The sequence below is a fragment of the Ammospiza nelsoni genome, chromosome 6 (assembly GCF_027579445.1).
Source record: "Ammospiza nelsoni isolate bAmmNel1 chromosome 6, bAmmNel1.pri, whole genome shotgun sequence".
Lineage (NCBI taxonomy): Eukaryota > Metazoa > Chordata > Aves > Passeriformes > Passerellidae > Ammospiza > Ammospiza nelsoni.
Genome location: NC_080638.1, coordinates 60338346 through 60356817, shown reverse-complemented (window position 1 = coordinate 60356817; position 18472 = coordinate 60338346). Strand labels below are relative to the sequence as shown.

General features: G+C 41.7%; 1 protein-coding gene across 1 annotated transcript in view; it reads left to right on the top strand.

Moving 5' to 3' along the window:
- Positions 1 to 15794, top strand: part of KIAA0586 (KIAA0586 ortholog) — a 70153-nt gene extending 54359 nt beyond the window's left edge. The window contains exon 31 of the mRNA XM_059474060.1: positions 15438 to 15794. Within this exon, the coding sequence (XP_059330043.1) occupies positions 15438 to 15580 (143 nt within the window). The 3' untranslated portion in view covers positions 15581 to 15794. The remainder of the gene's footprint in view (positions 1 to 15437) is intronic.
- The last annotated feature ends 2678 nt before the right edge of the window (positions 15795 to 18472 follow it).

Below are 18472 nucleotides of genomic sequence, written 5' to 3'. Positions count from 1 at the left end.
ACAGGCATGTATTTTTAATACAAATTAATAAATCATCAACCAGATGTGAACAATGAAAACGGATCTCACCTTTTCTAGGTCTGGTAGAGTTGTGTTCATATTTTGCCTCAAAATTAGCCAATCAAGGTGGTTTAGACTTATTGGGTTATCTGCTGCTCTCCATCCTACCTCAGATTGTTAAAGTAATAATCTCAGGGTTACATATGACCTTATTTTAGGCACTGTGCATATTGCAAGAGTTAGGCAGAGCTGTGTTTGTTTAAAGACAGTAAAACAGCTGCAGAGTCTGTCCTTGTCAGGCCATTGTATCTTCAGGAGAAATAAAAAGAACGGAATTTGTTGCAAATTGCCTAATTTCTGACTTTTTTCTTTTAGCGTGTTTTTATTATCCTGAAACCATAATTACTGATCTTGAGAAAATTGTTTAATTTACTTAACAGCTGCCACTGTGCCCTGTTACGTAAATCAGAGTTATAAATGGGAAATATTTACAAGTTGGAGTTACAGTGGAAATGCACGAGTGACTTCTCAGAAGCACACATTGCTTTTTTCAGTAATTGGACCCTGTCCTAGACCCAGCCAGGCAGGGAGATTACACAGGGAATGCTTGTTGCTGAAGATGAAGCTTCCTTCCTGATTAAAAAGAAGAAAAAAAAATAAATAAAGAGAAAGGGGGGAGCAGTTTCCTGTTGGAATCCTCACTTTGAGGGAGCCAGGGCAGCCATGCCTCCCCCTGCTCCAGCTGCCCTTTATGTGCAGGAGCTCTCTGACAAACCATGTCCAAAACCCTTTTTATAACAGCAATTGGGGTTTGCCTCTGCAGGCAGACCTGGGGTTTAAAGAGCTTTTTGCTCCCCTCTCATCTGCTTTTAATGCAGGACTACCAGTGCCAGTATCTCTGAGGTTTTAAGGCTTGATAAATAAAGGCTGTTCTGTTCCTAAACTTCAGCATTTTCTGGTAACGACCTAACACAGGGACTCAACCCAAAATTTCAGCTGCACGTAGAAAATGTGGTCTGACCTTGATATATATGATGTGAAAAATGAATAATAGCAGCACTGCAGGCAAAGTCTTCTCTTGCTATGATGTGACAGCCCAACCCTGCTGCAGAGGGTTCAAGAATTTGGCTGCACTTTTGGAAATGAGCCCTGTGGTTCTGCTGGGGAGATGTTTTAGCTCAGAGAGAGCACAGCACACAATGGCTTTGTTGGCTCTGTGCTTATGGCAGGACACTGAAGTAAAACCTGTTTTTTCTACCTGTAATATGTGGTAGTTTGGGGTTTTTTGGCCTTTTTTTGAAGTGAAGCCATGCTCAAAGGCTGGGGAGCCACAGCAGCTGAAGGCTAGAACCACTTAAGGGGATGATTAGGGCCTCTGAATCTCTGATTCATTAATTCAGAGAGGGTTTTTTTCACTTTCTTAAAAGACAAAATCTCTCTCTCATTGCAGAGTCAGCCTGTTAAAGGAGAGCCATACATTCAGAGTGGGTTTAGATTAGAAATTAGGGAAAAAAATCTTCACTCTGGGACAAAATCTCTCTCTCATTCCAGAGTCAGCCTGTTAAATGAGAGCCATACATTCAGAGTGGGTTCAGATTAGAAATTAGGAAAAAAAACCTTCACTCTGAGGGTGCTGAGGCCCTGGAGCAGGGTGCCCAGAGCAGCTGTGGCTGCTCCATCCCTGGCAGTGCCCAAGGCCAGCCTGGATGGGGCTTGGAGCAACCTGGGATAGTGGAAGGTGTCCCTGCCCATGGCAGGGGCTTGGAACAAGATTTTTTTTAGGTTTCTTCCACCCCAAACCATTCTGTGATTTCATGATGTGTGGGACACTGATTTCACAAGGTATCCAGGACATCTCCATGTCCAGGTCCTTGCTTGGGTCTCCAGGTTTGGTTTCCTTGGTGCCATCCAAGCTCTCAGACTCGTGTGGAGCTCCACGGTGCAGGGTCTGCCACGGGGAATAGTCTGAAGCTCATGAAAAGAAAGTTCAGATGTTTTCAGTCTGAGAGTAAAATTGCAGAAGGCCCTTAGAGGTCTGAGTTATTGTGCAATCTCTGTAAGTAATTTGTAATCAAAATACCTTTGCACATGTCACTTTCATATTTCCTGTAATAAAACAGCAAGAGCAATTAAGATTTTGGACCATAATCTTCTACAAGCTTCTAAAAATGAGTGGGCTGGGGATTTTTTGAGTTATGGCTGAAATAGGCAGTTTTTAAATTTTTGATTGCTTAAAAAAAGATTTGGTAATAGCTATTTTAATAGATTTTTTTTTAACTGTAGCCTGACAAAACTCTTATGTGGCAACATAATTGACCTGAAGTTTGCTTAAAAAAAACCTAAGTAAGAAACCAGAAGAACTCTTCACAAAACTGGAGGACATCTGTACTCTGGTAACCCAGCATGTGACCTATTGGGCTTTATGCATTTCAAATCAAAAAGAATCAGTAAATATATTGCCATATGCATGTAAATATGTCTAATAACCCTCTGTGTATCTGTAATGTTGTTCTGCCACGGTTCAGAAAGTTGTCTGTGGTCTTGGCATTCCTCAGGAAACATTAGATTAATAGAGCTGCCTTTGTCATAGATTTTTTTTTCTTGTTTAAGTAGGTGTGTGAAGGCTGGTGCTACATAAATGAATTACACGGAAGACTTTGGAGGAAGAAGGGGCTTGTAAACGAGACTGAAATTAATGAATATGAGAATTAGAAATCAAAACTTTATGTTTAGTCTGAGGAGAAACAATTCCTTAAACCCTAACCACATGGCTGTTTCTTGTTTGCATCAGCTCTGGTTGACTGTTATTGTCTTCTGTTAATTCTCTGGGGCAGTGGCCTGACTTTGTTGAATGAGCCAATTGTTTTCCTTTGTGTTGCCCATGAAGCGAGTCCCCATCTGGTTTGTATCAGACTGTTTTCACAGCCAACAACTGCTGCCTTTTCTATATCCTGACACTTAAGGGCCCCATGCTATCAAAGCATTGCTGTGATAGCCTGTCTGGCTGGGCCCATACAGCTGTGCCTTGCAGCTTGAAGCCATTACCCAAGTAATGGTAACTTAGAACTTGAACTGGCTCTTATTCCCATTGGTGTCGTGTGTACAGTGAACAGAATGCATTTTTGTTGAACCCAGTGTTCCACCAAAAAAAAAAAAAATTTTTTTATTTTATTTTTTTTCCTCGTTTGAGTTTATGCAATTGGTTCCTTTTTATTTTCCAGCAGCTTCCTGTATCTACAGGCAGTTTTGTGTTCTTCTGAAATTAATGAACACAAGAAAAGCAGTACTTAGTTAAGGCACTGTTGTTATTACTTTTATGGCACATTAAAGCTCAATAAGTGAAAATTAAACAAGCAAATGATTCTTAATGAGGATTTTTTCTTATCAGATTTTAGAATAGGTTTCCAGGAAACTTTCTGTGCATAATGAATGTAGGTTGTGTGAATAAAGCTGCACCTTGGATACTGCACTACTCCCTTTCCAAGTAGCTCTCTAAAAATCTGCATTAACCTGTTTACTTCTCATCTGAAGGAACAGGGAATGATTGGAAAACCTGTAATAGTAGAGTTAAAACTGCATTGCAGTTTGCATTGCAGAATTAGTGAGAGAAGCTCCAGGCATGATCCAGACCCTTTCCAGGCTTTCACCAACGTAGGAGACAGTCCTCTTGCAAGAGATTTTGCAACACGTGGCTTCTCTGCCTCCAAGATTTAAAAAAACCCCAATATTGCATTAATAACAGTGACACTTACATGTTGTGTTTAAAGAGAGATGATCTTTAAGCCTTTGTTCTCTGCTGCTCTTGTGTAGGCAGCATAATGCTCAGTGACAGAGTAATGACAAGGGAAAACATATTCCCCAACTTGGAGATGTATTGAATTTTAAGTATATTCCAGATTCAGTTCTTCCCTGATATTTAAGAGGCAGAAAGAAAGAAAATAATGGATCATGTTTCTTAAAATCCTGGTCTTATTGTAGCATGTGAGGGAAATTGCCAGAAAACAGATTGCTTTATCTGATACTTGCAGAGAAAGTATTGCTGAACCTGGGAGTGTGTTGTGTGTATAATGTGAGTGAATTTGCTTCAGGTGACATATTGGGAGCCATTAAATTCCATGAGGCACACAGGATAAGGCTTCCTTTGCCATTGTGCTTTTCCTGCTGGCACACACTGGGTGTCATCGTGTCTCATCAGGATTGTGCTGAAAAATTGAGTCTGTGCCATTGTCAGGTGTGGGGAGGGCTTGCAAAAGCCACTTTGCTGAGGAGCTTTGTGTAATTGCTGTTCCTGTAACAGCTCCTGAATTCAGGTGTGTGCTCTGGAATGATGCACAGTGTCTGTGCCCTGCACCTCAGAGGACTTTCACAGCCTCACTGGTTGGATAATTCCAAGTTGTGTCCATCGTCAGGCAGAGCCCAACTCTGCTCCCACACCTGCAGACTGGATTTCCATGCACGATCCTTTTCAGTGCAGATCTCCCTGTATTTTGGCCATGCATATTTAAACCCAGAGAACTGATAAATGATAAATTATTTTCCCTCAGATGCCAACAAGCTCTGTTAATCCTGCTCATGGCCTCTTGGTTTCTCTGGGTCCGGATTGAAGGCACTTGAGACAGTAATTCATGTTCAGACTCAGGTGTTTATTATTTCTTATCAGTAAAACAGTCTCACTACTGTGAGTTCAGCAGCAAGGCACAAAATGGCCAAGAATTTCTTGTTACAAGGTCTTTTAAAGCTAAACTATCCAATGAAGAGCTGACACCTAGATTATTTTCTCTTTTAACCCAATAACTGATCCCAAAGAGCCCCAGTGGGGACTTTCCTGCCCAATTACAAAATGCCACCCAAACCCAAGAAGAAGGAGGAAGAAGAAGCATGAAGAAGAAAAGAAACCCAGGACAACACCCTGTGCCCTCCATCTTGCTTCCATCCACAACATACTAAAAATCCCAAAACCTCAATTTCTCACCAAGTGATACCTACACCGCTCTCTATAATCCATTTCACACTTCTGTGGATTCTAGTTTATCTTGAAGTCTGGGAAACTTTCTCCATGAATGAGAGTCCCAGAGCAGACAGAGAAATATTCCCTGGGTTTCCACAATGGCCCAAAGCACTGAGGGATGATCTGGGTGCTCACCAGGTTTGGCACCAACACCTTGAGCTGGGAAAAGTCAGAGCTGCAGAACTTCCTGAAGGCAATTGGTGCAGCCAGCACCCCAAATTTCAATTTTTGAATGTGTGGCTGCAGCTTCAGAGGCAAAGAGCACCTCCCAAATGAGAACCTGATGGAAAAGGTTCTGTTCAAGGTCCTGCCTGACAGCAGCTCCAAGGGTTGTGCAGAGCAGCTCCTGACAAGAGCTGTTGGTTTCTCTGGTGCTGCTGGGAGCTGCCTGCAGTTCCCCCTGTGTTTTGTTGTTTTGTGCCACTTAGCACAGATGGAGGGGGATGATATTAAAATCACTGATGTGTCTAAGAGAGAGTAGAGAAGGTGCTGCACTGTGCTTAATGTGCAACATTAATGTAGAGAAATACATTTCTGCAGCTCATTTATTCTACTGCTTTAGAGCTCAGATTCACCCAAGTATTGCAAAGGAATTTTGGTTTTACTCTTTCCCATGTTACAAGCCAAGGGGTTTTTTTTTGTTTTGGTTTGATTTGGTTTGGGTTGGGTTTTTTTGTTTGTTTGATTTGTTGTTACTATTGTTGTTGTTGTTTTTGGGACGTTTTTTTTGGTTTGGTGGGGTCTTTTTGGGTTTTTGGGGTATTTTTGTTTTGTTTTGTTGGGTTTGGGGGGGTTGTTGTAGGGTTTTTTTGTTGTTTTGGGGTTTTTTTTTTGTTTTGTTTTTTATAAAGAGGAATGCTTATCTGTACTGCACAAAGTTTATTCATTTTAGATTTCAACAAACTTTAAAATAGCACAAGATAAAATCATATATTTACTCCCAGACCTTTCCAAGTTTCTGGTCACAGGATTGTGAAGGCAGAGTTACTTGTCATCACACTGAGGGCTCATTTCAAGAGCAGGTCAAAATGGGGTCTGGTCACAGGCAGGACCAGAGGAAATGGTCTCAAGTTGCACCAAGGAAGGTTTAGGTCGGATATTAAGAAAAATTTCTGCACTGAAAGGGTGGCCAGACATTGGAACAGGCTGCCCTGGGAGGGTTGGAATCACCATCCTGAAAATGTTGAAAAAAATGTGTTGGATGTGGGGCCATGGTTTAGGGGTGAACATGGTGGTGAGGGTTAACGGTTGGACTTGATGATATTTGAAGTGTTTTCTAACCTGAATTATTTTATGCTTCTGTAACAGTGAGCTCCCAGATCTTCCAGTAAAGACATTTAGTGTTTTCCTTGTTTGAACATGTGCTCATTTATTCAGTCCTCTTTCTGAGCTAACAGAAAAGTTGTTTGCCTCTCTAAGCTTCCTAGAAATGCTTATTCCTACCCGTTTTCAAAGGTCGTTGATATCCACAAATGGTAAAACCTGTAGTGGCCACCCTCTGCTGCTAAACCAAAGGCTGGAAAAAATGTATTTTTTATAAGTTTGTTTGTCCATGTGCTAGAAATGTGCATGGAGATGTTCTGGAATTTATTAGACTGACCATTGGAAAATGCAAACTCTATAGGGCTGGCTTTTGTTCTGTCTTGTTTTGTTTTGTTCTTGGGGAAAATGCTCATAATTTTCTTTTGAAAAGGTGTAATTACAAAAATTTTGGGTAATTGTGCTGTAGGTAGAAGCATTTTGAATATGCCAGATCCTGGTAATGGTAGTACAGTAAAGGGAGTCTTGGCAAACTGTTTCCAGACGGGGAATCCCATGACTTTGTTAGTGAAAATCATCAAAATAAATCACAGGATCATGTGAATATTTAAGTATTCAGAGTCATGTGAATATTTAAGTATTCAGAGTAGAGACATAAAGCTAGTTTGCTTGTGGTTGTCTAGAAAAACACTTTTTATTTGAAGTTCTTTACACTGAGTATACCTTATTTAATTTTTTATTATAAGAATGAATTTAGTGGCTCCATTATATGTGAGGAGTGACTTGAAATGAGAAAATTCTGCCCTGCAGCACTTCCCTTCAAAGTTTTCTCTTTTCTTTTTGATACCCATTCCCCGACTTTCAGTCAAATCTGGGTGCAGATTGCAGCCATGGGATAAAACCTCTTGTCTGTTTGAGGGAGAGCTCATTGAGGTCTCTCACTGAACTTCTTAGTGGTGAAAAGTGACTTGTGACTTCTTACAGGGGTTCACTGAAACTTGTCCTCTGAGGATTTTTTTGGATATTTGGTGTCTGGAATCTGGCAGGGCTGGAATTGTCCAGTTCTATCCCTTTTTCATGGGCAGGGACATCTTCCTCTATCCCCCCAAAATCCAAGCTGGCCTTGGGCACTTCAGAGGATGGAGCATCCACAGCCTCACAGGGACCCCCCACCTGCATTTCAGCTCTGAACTGGGAAGATTTTAATTAATTTTCAGATCTTAATTGATGGTGAAACATCACTTGACTTTGGTCGCTCAACTTTAATTATTCGTGTAAAAATATTTTTAAATTGTTGTTCAATAAAAGGAGGCCATGTAACCTCTAAGAATTAAAAAGATGCTTTGATTTTTATTTCTTTTCCTTGCCACTCCCCAAGAAGGCTGTGAATGCTGCTATGTGTGGCACTGTGGCACGATGCAGATAAGCTGGAGGCAGTATTGCTGCAATTAATATCATTAAGATACGAGGTCTCAGTGGAGCCAGTGCTACTGCTGGCTTTGCACTGACATCCCAAGGGAATTCAGCAGAACTTTATCTTAGAATTAAGTGTGAATTCCCATAATTGATCATTCAAGTTCCTTTTTTTTTTTTTTTGTTTGTTGCTTTATTTTGTTTCAGATACAGGCATTAAAATGTATGGACCCCCAAACATGAATAACAGAGCCCAATATATTCTAGAAATATGCTTTTGAAATCACCTTTCTGTCCACTTGCTGGTTAAATTTTGCATAAATTTTTTTAAAAAATTGTATATAGGTGATATTTAGTTTTACTGAATAAGTAAAATATTAATTACACCATTAGATCTGCAGATTTTTAATTAGCACTTGTCAGATTCTCCTGATTCCCCCAGCTGTTTACCTAGGTTATCTCTTGTGGATTTAGGGATTACTCCTCCCTCCTCCCTTGCACAAGATACACATTTTTCCTGGTGGTTTTTCAAAGACTCTGGACCAGTAAGGAACCAACTCCTTCTCTTTTTCTTATTTTAAAATAAAAGTTGCAGCTTTTATTTATGCTAAGTTTTCCTCAGGAAAATTGGTTGCAGCCTAGAGAGAGCAGTGCTTAAATGTTAAATTATTTGTTTTGAGCCAATTGCACATCCAAAAATCACAGCCATCTGTATGGAAAAATCAAATTCACTTTTAATATTTCTTCTTAGTACTAATAATTACTGTAGTTATTTGGAAAGATCATTACACATGTTTTGGAAGGGATTTGGTGGGAAACAGCAGCAGAAGATGTGGCCAGGGAACAAATTTGTTAAGCAGTGAGTGGTTCTGCAGAGGAAAAGATACCAGATCTAAAGGAGCAGAGGAGATTTTAGGCACCAAAAGGAAATATTTATTTAGTAAACTCTGCAATCTTGTTTCTAGATGTTTTTGGAGCTGCTTTCTGTCTGCCCTTCCCTGCTGGTCTCTGTGTTAGGACTTTGAAAAATCTGGTTTTAGTTTATGTAATGTATTTCTAGTTTTTGTTCTGTTTAGTGTTGCTGTTGGTGGGAATATAGAGTGTTTTGGAAAAACCACTGAACCTTGAACTCCAACTTGAGAGGAGAAGGAGAAAACCGTTTTCAAATATTCTGCTTTGAAATATTTGTTAGCTGCTGAGCCTGGCCCCACCCTCCTTTACTGGCTGGGGATCTGCATTTATTTTCTTTTTGGAAATATTTATAGCTGGGCTATACATTGGGGGTTACACAAACAAACAGCAAAAGCACAGTGTGTGTGTATACACGTGTTTATTTTCTGTGTGCTTGTGTGCAGGGTTTCTGTAAGTACATGACACCAAGGGGAAGGTGGAATTTGCCAAGTTTAGGTCAGAACTTGAACTGAACTCACATTATATAGTTTTCTGTCTCCACTGGTGTCTGTGGCCCACTTATGGAAGTTTATGAGTTGGCTGCAGCCTTTGAGAATGAAACCATGTTTTTTCAGCTCCAGCAGTAGACTCGTGCTTTTAAATCCAGACATTTTTGGCTCAGTTCCCCCAGATGTCTGTCCATTTCTGTAAAACAGCTCAAGTGTTTTAATTGTAAATGTGCCCCTTGCATGGAGCTCAGCCCTAGAAATCTGGCCTTGTTTTGCCTCGAGTCTTTTCTGTTTGTCATGGAACAGCCAAGTTGGGGCAGTGAGGGTTGGGGTTAAAAAAGAGCTGCAGGCATTTGCAGGACATCTTGTTCTTGTTTTCTGTGTTTCTGTCCCACTGGAAGGCAGAGCTCTCACCTGCTGCCAGGTGAATGTTTGGCAAAGCATTCACACAGCAGGAAGAGAGCCCCTGCCCTAAAAAGCACATTTTGGCAGAGCTGAAAAAGCACAACTTCTCCACAGCAACCTAAACAAGCCCATGGATTCGAGGTGACAAAAGCAAGAAAAGCTTCCTCTGGAGGAGGAACTCTCATTTCTAATAAATGGAGAATAATTTGCCCAAAATTTTGGATTATTTGAGTACAGAAATGAGAGTTCCTCCTCCAGAGGAAGCTTTTCTTGCTTTTGTCACCTCGAATCCATGGGCTTGTTTAGGTTATTGTGGAGAAGTTGTGCTTTTTCAGCTCTGCCAAAATGTGCTTTTTAGGGCAGGGGCTCTCTTCCTGCTGTGTGAATGCTTTGCCAAACATTCACCTGGCAGCAGGTGAGAGCTCTGCCTTCCAGTGGGACAGAAACACAGAAAACAAGAACAAGATGTCCTGCAAAAGCCTGCAGCTCTTTTTTAACCCCAACCCACACTGCCCCAACTTGGCTGTTCCATGACAAACAGATTGTATTCATTAGTTCTATAACCTATCCACTTTCAACTTTATAAGCCATTGAATACAGAAACATTCAATAGCCAGTGTGCACAATGCAGCTAAATGTGACTGAACTGGAAATGCTGAATATCATTATAGTTAGTAGCATGACTGACATTGCAGTGCAATTTCTTTTTTCAGCTCAGCCTTCAGAATCACTTACATCAAAATATGGATGTTTCTTACCCAAGAATTTGTTAGCCCAGCAAGCCTGGAATAATTTTGATTTTGCCAGAAATGCCACTTCTTGGGTTGCTGTGCTTGGTAACTCACCTGTACCATTATGTATGAAAGTGAGTGAATTTCAGTGTGGTACCATACAAACCCATGGAGACATGGCCTGGACACATATTGGTGCAAAATGGAATTCACAGGTTTGCTTACAGGTAAAAGGAGACCTTCAAGAGCATCCAGTTCCACCCCTGCCATGGGCAGGGAACTCCCACTGTCCCAGGTTGCTCCAAGCTGTCCTATCCTCCAGATAGGAGAAAAGAGAGGAACAGATAAGAGAGGAGAATTGAGATGTAAATAAGAGAGGCTGCCAGGCTGAGAGCTGGGGATGTTCAGCCTGGAGAAGACTCCAGGGAGACCTTAAAGGCCCTGCCAGTGTTTAAAGGGGCTCCAGGAGAGCTGGGGAGGGACTTTGGACAAGGGATGGAGTGACAGGACAAGGGGAATGGATTCAAACTGACGGAGGGCAGGGTTAGGTGAGATCTTAGAAAAAAATTCTTCCCTGTGAAGCTCTGGCACAGGTTGTCCAGAGAAGCTGTGGCTGCCTCATCCATGCAAATGTTCCAGGCCAGGCTGAATGGAGCTTGGAGCAACCTGGGATAGTGGAAGGTTCCCTGCCCATGGCAGGGGTGGAACTGGATTATCTTGAAGGTCCCTTCCAACCCAAACCATTCTGTGGCTCTATAAAATGTTCCCACTGCCAACGGTTACCTTTGAGCCTGTAGACATTTGTTCTTCTACTTTGCTTTAGAACTTCTTTACTTCTCTAAAGAACTTCTGACAACTCTCTTTCCCTTCTAATGGTCTTTGCAACTGTATGCCAGATGTAAATCTTTTTATGTAGGGAAAAAGCAAAATGGGGGAATGACAGGAGAAAAAAAAAAAGGCACCTTCAGTGAAGATTTTAAGATGCTGAGTTGGATCTGCAGGTGCTGTGCTATCCCAGTGCTCAGAGCATTTGAGCTAATGCCATCTGGAGGAAGTTATTTGTTGGTACAGGACAGTGTTTGAAACTTTGAAGTCAGGAATAAACAAAGAAAAAGCAGCTGGAATCTGGCAGAAGAAGAAACAAGTCATTCCTATCAGCCCCTGCTATTAAAGGAATGAGAGCACAGCACTGGAGTTGTTTTTACAGTCTTGGGAGTTTATTCTTGCTCTTGAAGAGAGCTGCTTCAGTTGGGGAATAGAGGGAAGATTGTTTTGAAATTTTAGGAAGCAATAGGTAGGTAATTACAGTAATTATGGTTCTGGTTTTGTACTGAAAAATAACCTGGGTCCTGATCCTTCAAACCCTCCCTATTTATTGTATTGATGGGGAGAGGTGATTTACAAGAGCATGGACTGACAGGGCAAGGGAGAATGGCTTCAAAATGAAAGAGAATAAGTTTAGATTAGATACTGGAAAAGAATTCTGGACTGTGAGGGTGGTGGGACCCTGGCACAGGGTGCCCAGAGATGCTGTGGCTGCCCCTGGATCCCTGGGAGTGCTCCAGGCCAGGTGGGACATTGAGGTTTGGAGCAGCCTGGGATGGTGGAAGGTGTCCCTGCCGTGGCAGGGGTTGGAGCTGGATGTTCCTTAAGGTCCCTTCCAACCCAAACCATTTTGTGATTCCATGATTCCAATTTCACTTACAAGATATGGCTCTCTTTCATCCCCAGACAGGTTTAAAATAGTTTTATTTCATATTTGGACACCCAGTCAGAGGAGTTAAAGCACATGGTTTTCATTTGGCTTAGAAGTCAGACTTGTTTAGTCTTTTTATTTTGCCAAATAGAAAAATTCAAAAAGAAAGATTTTAAACATTTTTCTTTGTTCTTACTGTTGCTATATGGTGTGAGTAACCAAACTTCCTTCAGTGTGGTTTATTCCTTTTTCCTTTGGCACACATTCATGACACCCTTTGTATGTGGCGTATTCTGAGTGTGACAGTACCTCTTAGAGAAAAACTCCCTTCACAGGTCACTGGATGGTTGACACACCATTAATTTTTATGCTTCTGTTAAACAAAGGTCTGGAAATTAAATACTGTACATGAATTTGTTAGAGAGTGCCAAGAACAGGAAAAATCTCTGATCTGAAATGTGACCTTTTCCATCAGCAGGTCACCAAGATGTTTTCAGTCACTGATGAGTTTCTACCAGCCAAGGACTCTCTTACCAAGAGTGTCAGTTTTCACAGCTCATAGGAATTTATTCTATTAGAATAATGAATTTGGAAAACTGGAGGTCACCTAAGGTCACATGCTCCATTTATTGGATTTTAACAAGGAAATTTTTATAAATACACCTAACTACATGATTACAAAATTGTACTGAGTACTCCCAGAGCCTCTAAAAAAGGTGGGGGGAGGGAAGCCATGAAGATTACCTGACTGCTTGCCCTTTTGTGCTTTGTAAAGGAAAAAAAAATCATTTCAATTTTTATGGTGTATCAAAAGATTTTAACCATTCTGGTAAGGAACTCAGTGTTAAAGAGGAAAGCATCTTAATATTGGTTATGAGCTGCTCTCTGATGAGGGGAAGACATAAAATGGAATATCACATTATTAAAGAAGGAGCAGAGCAGGGGCTATACAGGGATTTAAACCAGTCTGTCTCTGTTTGTGTCTTTATTCCCAAACCCCTCCCTGGATGTGTGTTTAAAGTGTTTTATGCACTGGGTGTGCACGAGGTTACACTCAGCAAAAGGTAATAATGAGAAAACACATGTGAGAGTAACTTGGTAGTTGTATTTTTGGGGCCAATGTAGAGTTTCAGGACCAGCAGCTTTCTATCCTGGGAAGTTACAGGCATGAAGCAGAATCTCCCATTTAGCTGAAATATGAGATCCACAGTTTTTTCACAGTTAAAATGCTGAAAATCCATGTTCTGTATTTTCTGTGTGAATGTAACAAAGTCAGAGACTTCAGGTTTCTGCCTTTAAAAAAGGGCAGTGTTGACTTTGGGTATTTTAAAATTAAAGATATTTTGATAGCTCAAGAACTGGTAAATTTTCTGTTGAGCAAGTAGATGGAATTACTATTTTTATTTTTTCTGTCTTTTAACACTTTATAACTATTGTAAAATTGGTCTGTAGTATATCTGTAAAATATATTAGAATATGTGTTAGAGGAATGCAGACTAATATGATACTTTCTTTTAGCACTCCCAGAATCAAAGACTTGAGAGGTTCTAACAGAGCCTTGGGAGAAGGGAATATTACTTTCTTTTTTCCTTTCATTTTTTCTTTTTTCCTTTTTTCCCCCCCTTTTTTAACAAACCTGAAAACAGCTGTTGAAACAATGACATCATGGAATGTGACATGACTGTGGAAATTATTAAGAAAGTCAAGCTTTGAAAGCATCAAACTACATCTAGGGTTGGAGAGGGGCTTTAGCAGAGGATGATTTGCCAGGTTTCCTTGGGCATTGCACAGTCAGGTCTTCTCTGTGTCATTTTCATGCCTGAGCAAACAAACCCAGCAGCCTTTTTGTATCACACAGACACAGCCACAGACTGCAATCCCAAAATCCCAGAATGGTTTGGGTTGGAAGGGACCTTAAAGCTCATCTCATTCCAACCCCCTGCCATGGCAGGGACACCTTCCACTATCCCAGGCTACTCCAAGCCCTGTCCAGCCTGGCCTGGAACAGTTCCAGGGATCCAGGGGCAGCCACAGCTTCTGTGGGCACCCTGTGCCAGGGCCTCACCACCCTCATAACCAACACCTTCTTCCCAATATCCCATCTAACTCTGCTCTTTGTTAGTTTAAATCCATTCCCCTTGTTCCATCACTCCACACCCTTGTGGAAAATCCCTTTCCAGCTCTCTTCCACTTAGGCACTGGAAGGCTGCTCTGAGATCTCCCCAAATCCTTCTCCTCTCCAGGTGATGTGCTGATTCCCTGAGAACACAGAAAATGCCCTTGTGCTCCTGCTGGCCTGTCCTGCCTTTACTGTCTTGGGCCTCACTGATATTTGATTTCCCAGGCTGTTGGCTGCTGTTCCAGCAGGAAAACAACAGTGGAATTTTATTTTAGCAGTGGGGTTTTGTTTTAATTAGCCATTCGAAGCGTGCTTTGCTGCCAGTCAGATGAATGCAGATGACTGCTTCAGTGACACAGTAGATAATTAACTGGGCTGAAAGAAAGCCTAACTTTTTTGTTTTATTGGGAAAACAGTGTTTTAATTACCTAGTCTATCACAGAGGAAGGGAGAATTGTTACAGCTTATTGGAATAAGAACAAGCTCCAAGACTTTGCTGTTGTACATGGACTCAGAAATGTTTGTTTTGCTTGTAGCTGCTGCACTTAAATGCCCCCAGGACAACTGAAATCTCAAAATGCTCTTGCTGCAGTTGAGTGCCAGTGCTATTTCCCCTGAGTTCCTTTATTCTTTGTTTCTACCCTGATCCATGACTTCCTTTCCCTGCTCCATGAATTGATTCATCTTTGGCTAAATACATTAATTTTTGCCCATGGCTTTTCCAATGCTGTGGAAAACACCAGAATCACCAGTATGCATATTTGCAATTATTCTGGGCCTGCTGAAGGTTATAGATGTGTGTGTGTGTGTGTGTGTGTGTGTGTGTGGTGGGTGTATGTAAATACAACCCAGTGTATTTATAGAACTCAGGTGCTTCCAATACTTAAAGGGCATCCAAAACTCTGGAAAGGGACTTTGTACAAGGGCATGGACTGACAGGACAAAGGGGAATGAAACTAACAGAGAGTAAGGTTAAATTGGAGATTAGGAAGAAATTCTTCCCTGTGAGGGTGGGCAGGCCCTGGCACAGAGAAGCTGTGGCTGCCCCTGGATCCCTGGAAGTGTCCAAGGCCAGGTTGGACAGGGCTTGGAGCAACCTGGGATGGTGGAAGGTGTCCCTGCCATGGCAGGGGTTTGGAATGAGATGGTCTGGAAGGTCCTTTAACCCAAACCCTTCTGTGATTCTGTTTGTGCACAGAAATCCATCCCTTTGTTACCTGGTAAGGAGAGTTCTGCTGGCTCTGAAGTGCCTCAGAACTGTGGGCAGCAGGGCTGTCTGTGTACCTGCATTCCCATGAAAAATGGAAAAATGGAGATGATTTGAGATGATTTCAGCAGAGTTCAGTCATTTGTCACAGACAGCAAATAATGACTTTAGTTTTCCTTTTCCTTTTTGTTTTTTTAGGAGATGCTGCCCCTCACCTGAATCCACATCATTCTGCAGCAGGGGTGTCAGTGCAGCTGCCTGGCATGAGCACAGAGAATGAAACTCAGAGTCTGAGCAGTGCATGTGGAGACTCAGATTCTTCAGGCACAGACACATTTTAAAGCTTAGGGCTGTTTCTGGCAGTCTCTGTCTGAAGATGTTGTCACTGGTACGTTTGTCTGTCTAGTGTGATAGTCTGGCTGTTCCATCAAAATAACAGTCTTTCAGCACTGCTTATTTTCTACTATTTTTTCTTACAATTTTGTTATTTTAAATGATTCTGTCTGTGAGTATATCAATTATTTTTAAGCAAATAAAATTCAGTTTTTTCCAGAATTGTTGTGAGTTGAAGTCAATAAAGACCTTTTAAATATTTGTTATTATAGGAGAATGTGGAAGTGGTTGGTATTAAAATCCACTGCAGAAGTGTGTCTCACTTGTGGAAAACCTCTTGGCTCAATATCACATCAGTACTGTCAGAATGTTGAGCCACAGGGAAATATATTTGGAGCCAAAGTCTGCAAGAAAAATTTCTCTTTCTAGGTATCATCAGAGGTTGTTCGTCCTTAGAAGACCACTGTGACAAGCCAGTAATTCAAAACTGTGTGTGCAAAAGACCTCTAGAATTTGTATTATTATGAAGAATTTATTTTTTTAGACTTTCAAGAATTTTTCTGCATTTCATGTTTGTTTCCCTAAAGATTTTATCCCATCTTGAAGCCTGTGAATGAGAGATTGTATAAGTAAGGCTGTTTCTTTTCACTTTTAATGTATATTTTTTTTCCCTTCTCATGAGACACAATTAATTCCTGCAGTCTCAGCCCTTCTGAATCATGAAAATCTCAGTTGGGAATGCCACAGTAATGGTGAACAGCAAGAGTGCATGGACACAGTGCCACTCTCCCAGGGACTGCTCCAACTTGTGGAGCCTCTGTCAGGAGGCTCCTGATAAAGGGGGTTGATCTGGGGGAAGGTGGGATCACCTGTCCCAAACAGCATCCAAGCAAAATGAAAAACAGGAATTCAGATGTGTTCCAGTAGAAAAAACTGGGAAAGAAGCTGTTTTCTAAGCAAGGCAAACAAAGCTTTGCTCTGTTCCTCATCACTTATGAGAGGCATTTAGTTGTTGCAGATACTCATAACTGTGAGCAATTCCCTTTACTCTTATTTTCTGGAGCCTGCACTGATTTCCTCTCTCCTTAACAGAGAAATATCAGAAGTTCTTTTTGGCTTTATGTCGATCTCATTGACCACAAGGTTCAGTTAATTTGCTGCAGCATCTGCAAGGCTAAATGGAAAAGGAGAGAGAGCTTCAGCCTGCAAGGTCAGTGCCATCCCCAGGATCCAGCTTTCAAGGGTGTCTCTTAAGCACCTTGCAGAGTTGTGCTCTTGTCTGTGAGAGACACATAAATAGCAGATTTGGGTGGGGGTAAAAGAGTGTCACTTTAAGAAAAGGAAAATGCAGCATCACTTTAAAATGCAACCACTTAAAAAAAAAGGAAAAGAAAAAATGAAAATCACAGAACCATGGAATGGTTTAGATTGAAGGAACCTTAAAGACCATCCAGTTCCAACTCCCCTGCTATGGGCAGGGACACCTCCCACTATCCCAGGCTGCTCCAAGCCCCATCCAGGCTGGCCTTGGACACTTCCAGGGATGGGGCAGCCACAGCTGCTCTGGGCACCCTGTGCCAGGGCCTCAGCACCCTCACAGTCAAGTATTTATTCCTAAGATGCAGTCTATGGGATGGCATCTCTGGGAGCTGGCTTCCAGCACGTGATGCCACAACCCCTGGCACCAGCAGGGAGCTGCTTCCCAAAGTCCTGCTGCTGTGATGGGGATCTCCACAGCTCTGCTCATTGCTGCTCTCTGTGGAACTGCACTTAAATCCCACTATTGACCCAATCAATGCTTTCTATAAACAACAGCTTCTCTAGGAGGATGGGAATGTTCTTTTACTCTGCAGTAAAAGTTGCTACAACAAGTGATTTCACTCAAACAAGTGAGAGGATAAGGAAATGCAGTGGAGAGGGTGTCACAGACATGTTTAATGAAAAATCCTTTCCTTAGGATTTCTTCTCCTGAGAAGCTGAGAGGCCTCAGGAACAAAATGTAAACAATGATTATCTGCTGCTGTGGAATGCAACAGGTGCATCTGGGATTGGTCTCATGTGGTTGTTTCTAATTAATGGCCAATCACAGTCAGCTGGCTCGGACTGTCTTGATCAGTCACAAGCCTTTGATATCATTCCTTCTCTATTCTCAGCTAGCCTTCTGATGAAATCCTTTCTTCTATTCTTTTAGTATAATTTTAATATAATATATATCCTAAAATAATAAATCAGCCTTCTGAAACGTGGAGTCAGATCCTCGTCTCTTCCCTCATCCTAAAACCCTTGTGAACACGGTCACAGAGAGAACAAGAACTTCTTAAACTTAAATCTTTCCTGCAAGAGCAATCCTTGCTGGAGCTGTGTTCCAGGGGCTCTATCAGTCCCTGCATGGCTCAGGGTATAATTCAGGTCTGATATATAATTCAGGTTCCCTTTGTTGCAGGTAAAGAGCAGCTGAGCTGTTCCTGTGCCCAGGGCTGCGAGGCTGGGTCAGGACTGTGCTCTGCTAAACAAAGTGCAGTAATGGAATTGAGAACATGCAGAGAGCTGTCAGATGAGGGATGGGGTTGGGATGGAGGCAGCAGAGGGATACACAGGCAAGGAGATTGTTTAGGAAAGGATGAGGCAGTCCAACCAGTGGGAGAGGCCAGCAGCTCATAATCCCAGGAAAATTATTGCATGGGGTTTTATTGTTTGCAATGCTGAGCATCTCACATTTTGTTCCAATTATCTTCTCTTGCAATTAATCAAAGGTGTTGTCATTGTCATTGACAGAATTGGGGAAAAACATTGAGGAGAATATGTCAGGAAATGCCCAGTGAATACCATTTTCAGTCAGTTTTTAAAACTCCCCACAGGGCTGTGTTCTCTCCCAGCTTGTCGTGACTGACTGATCTTTT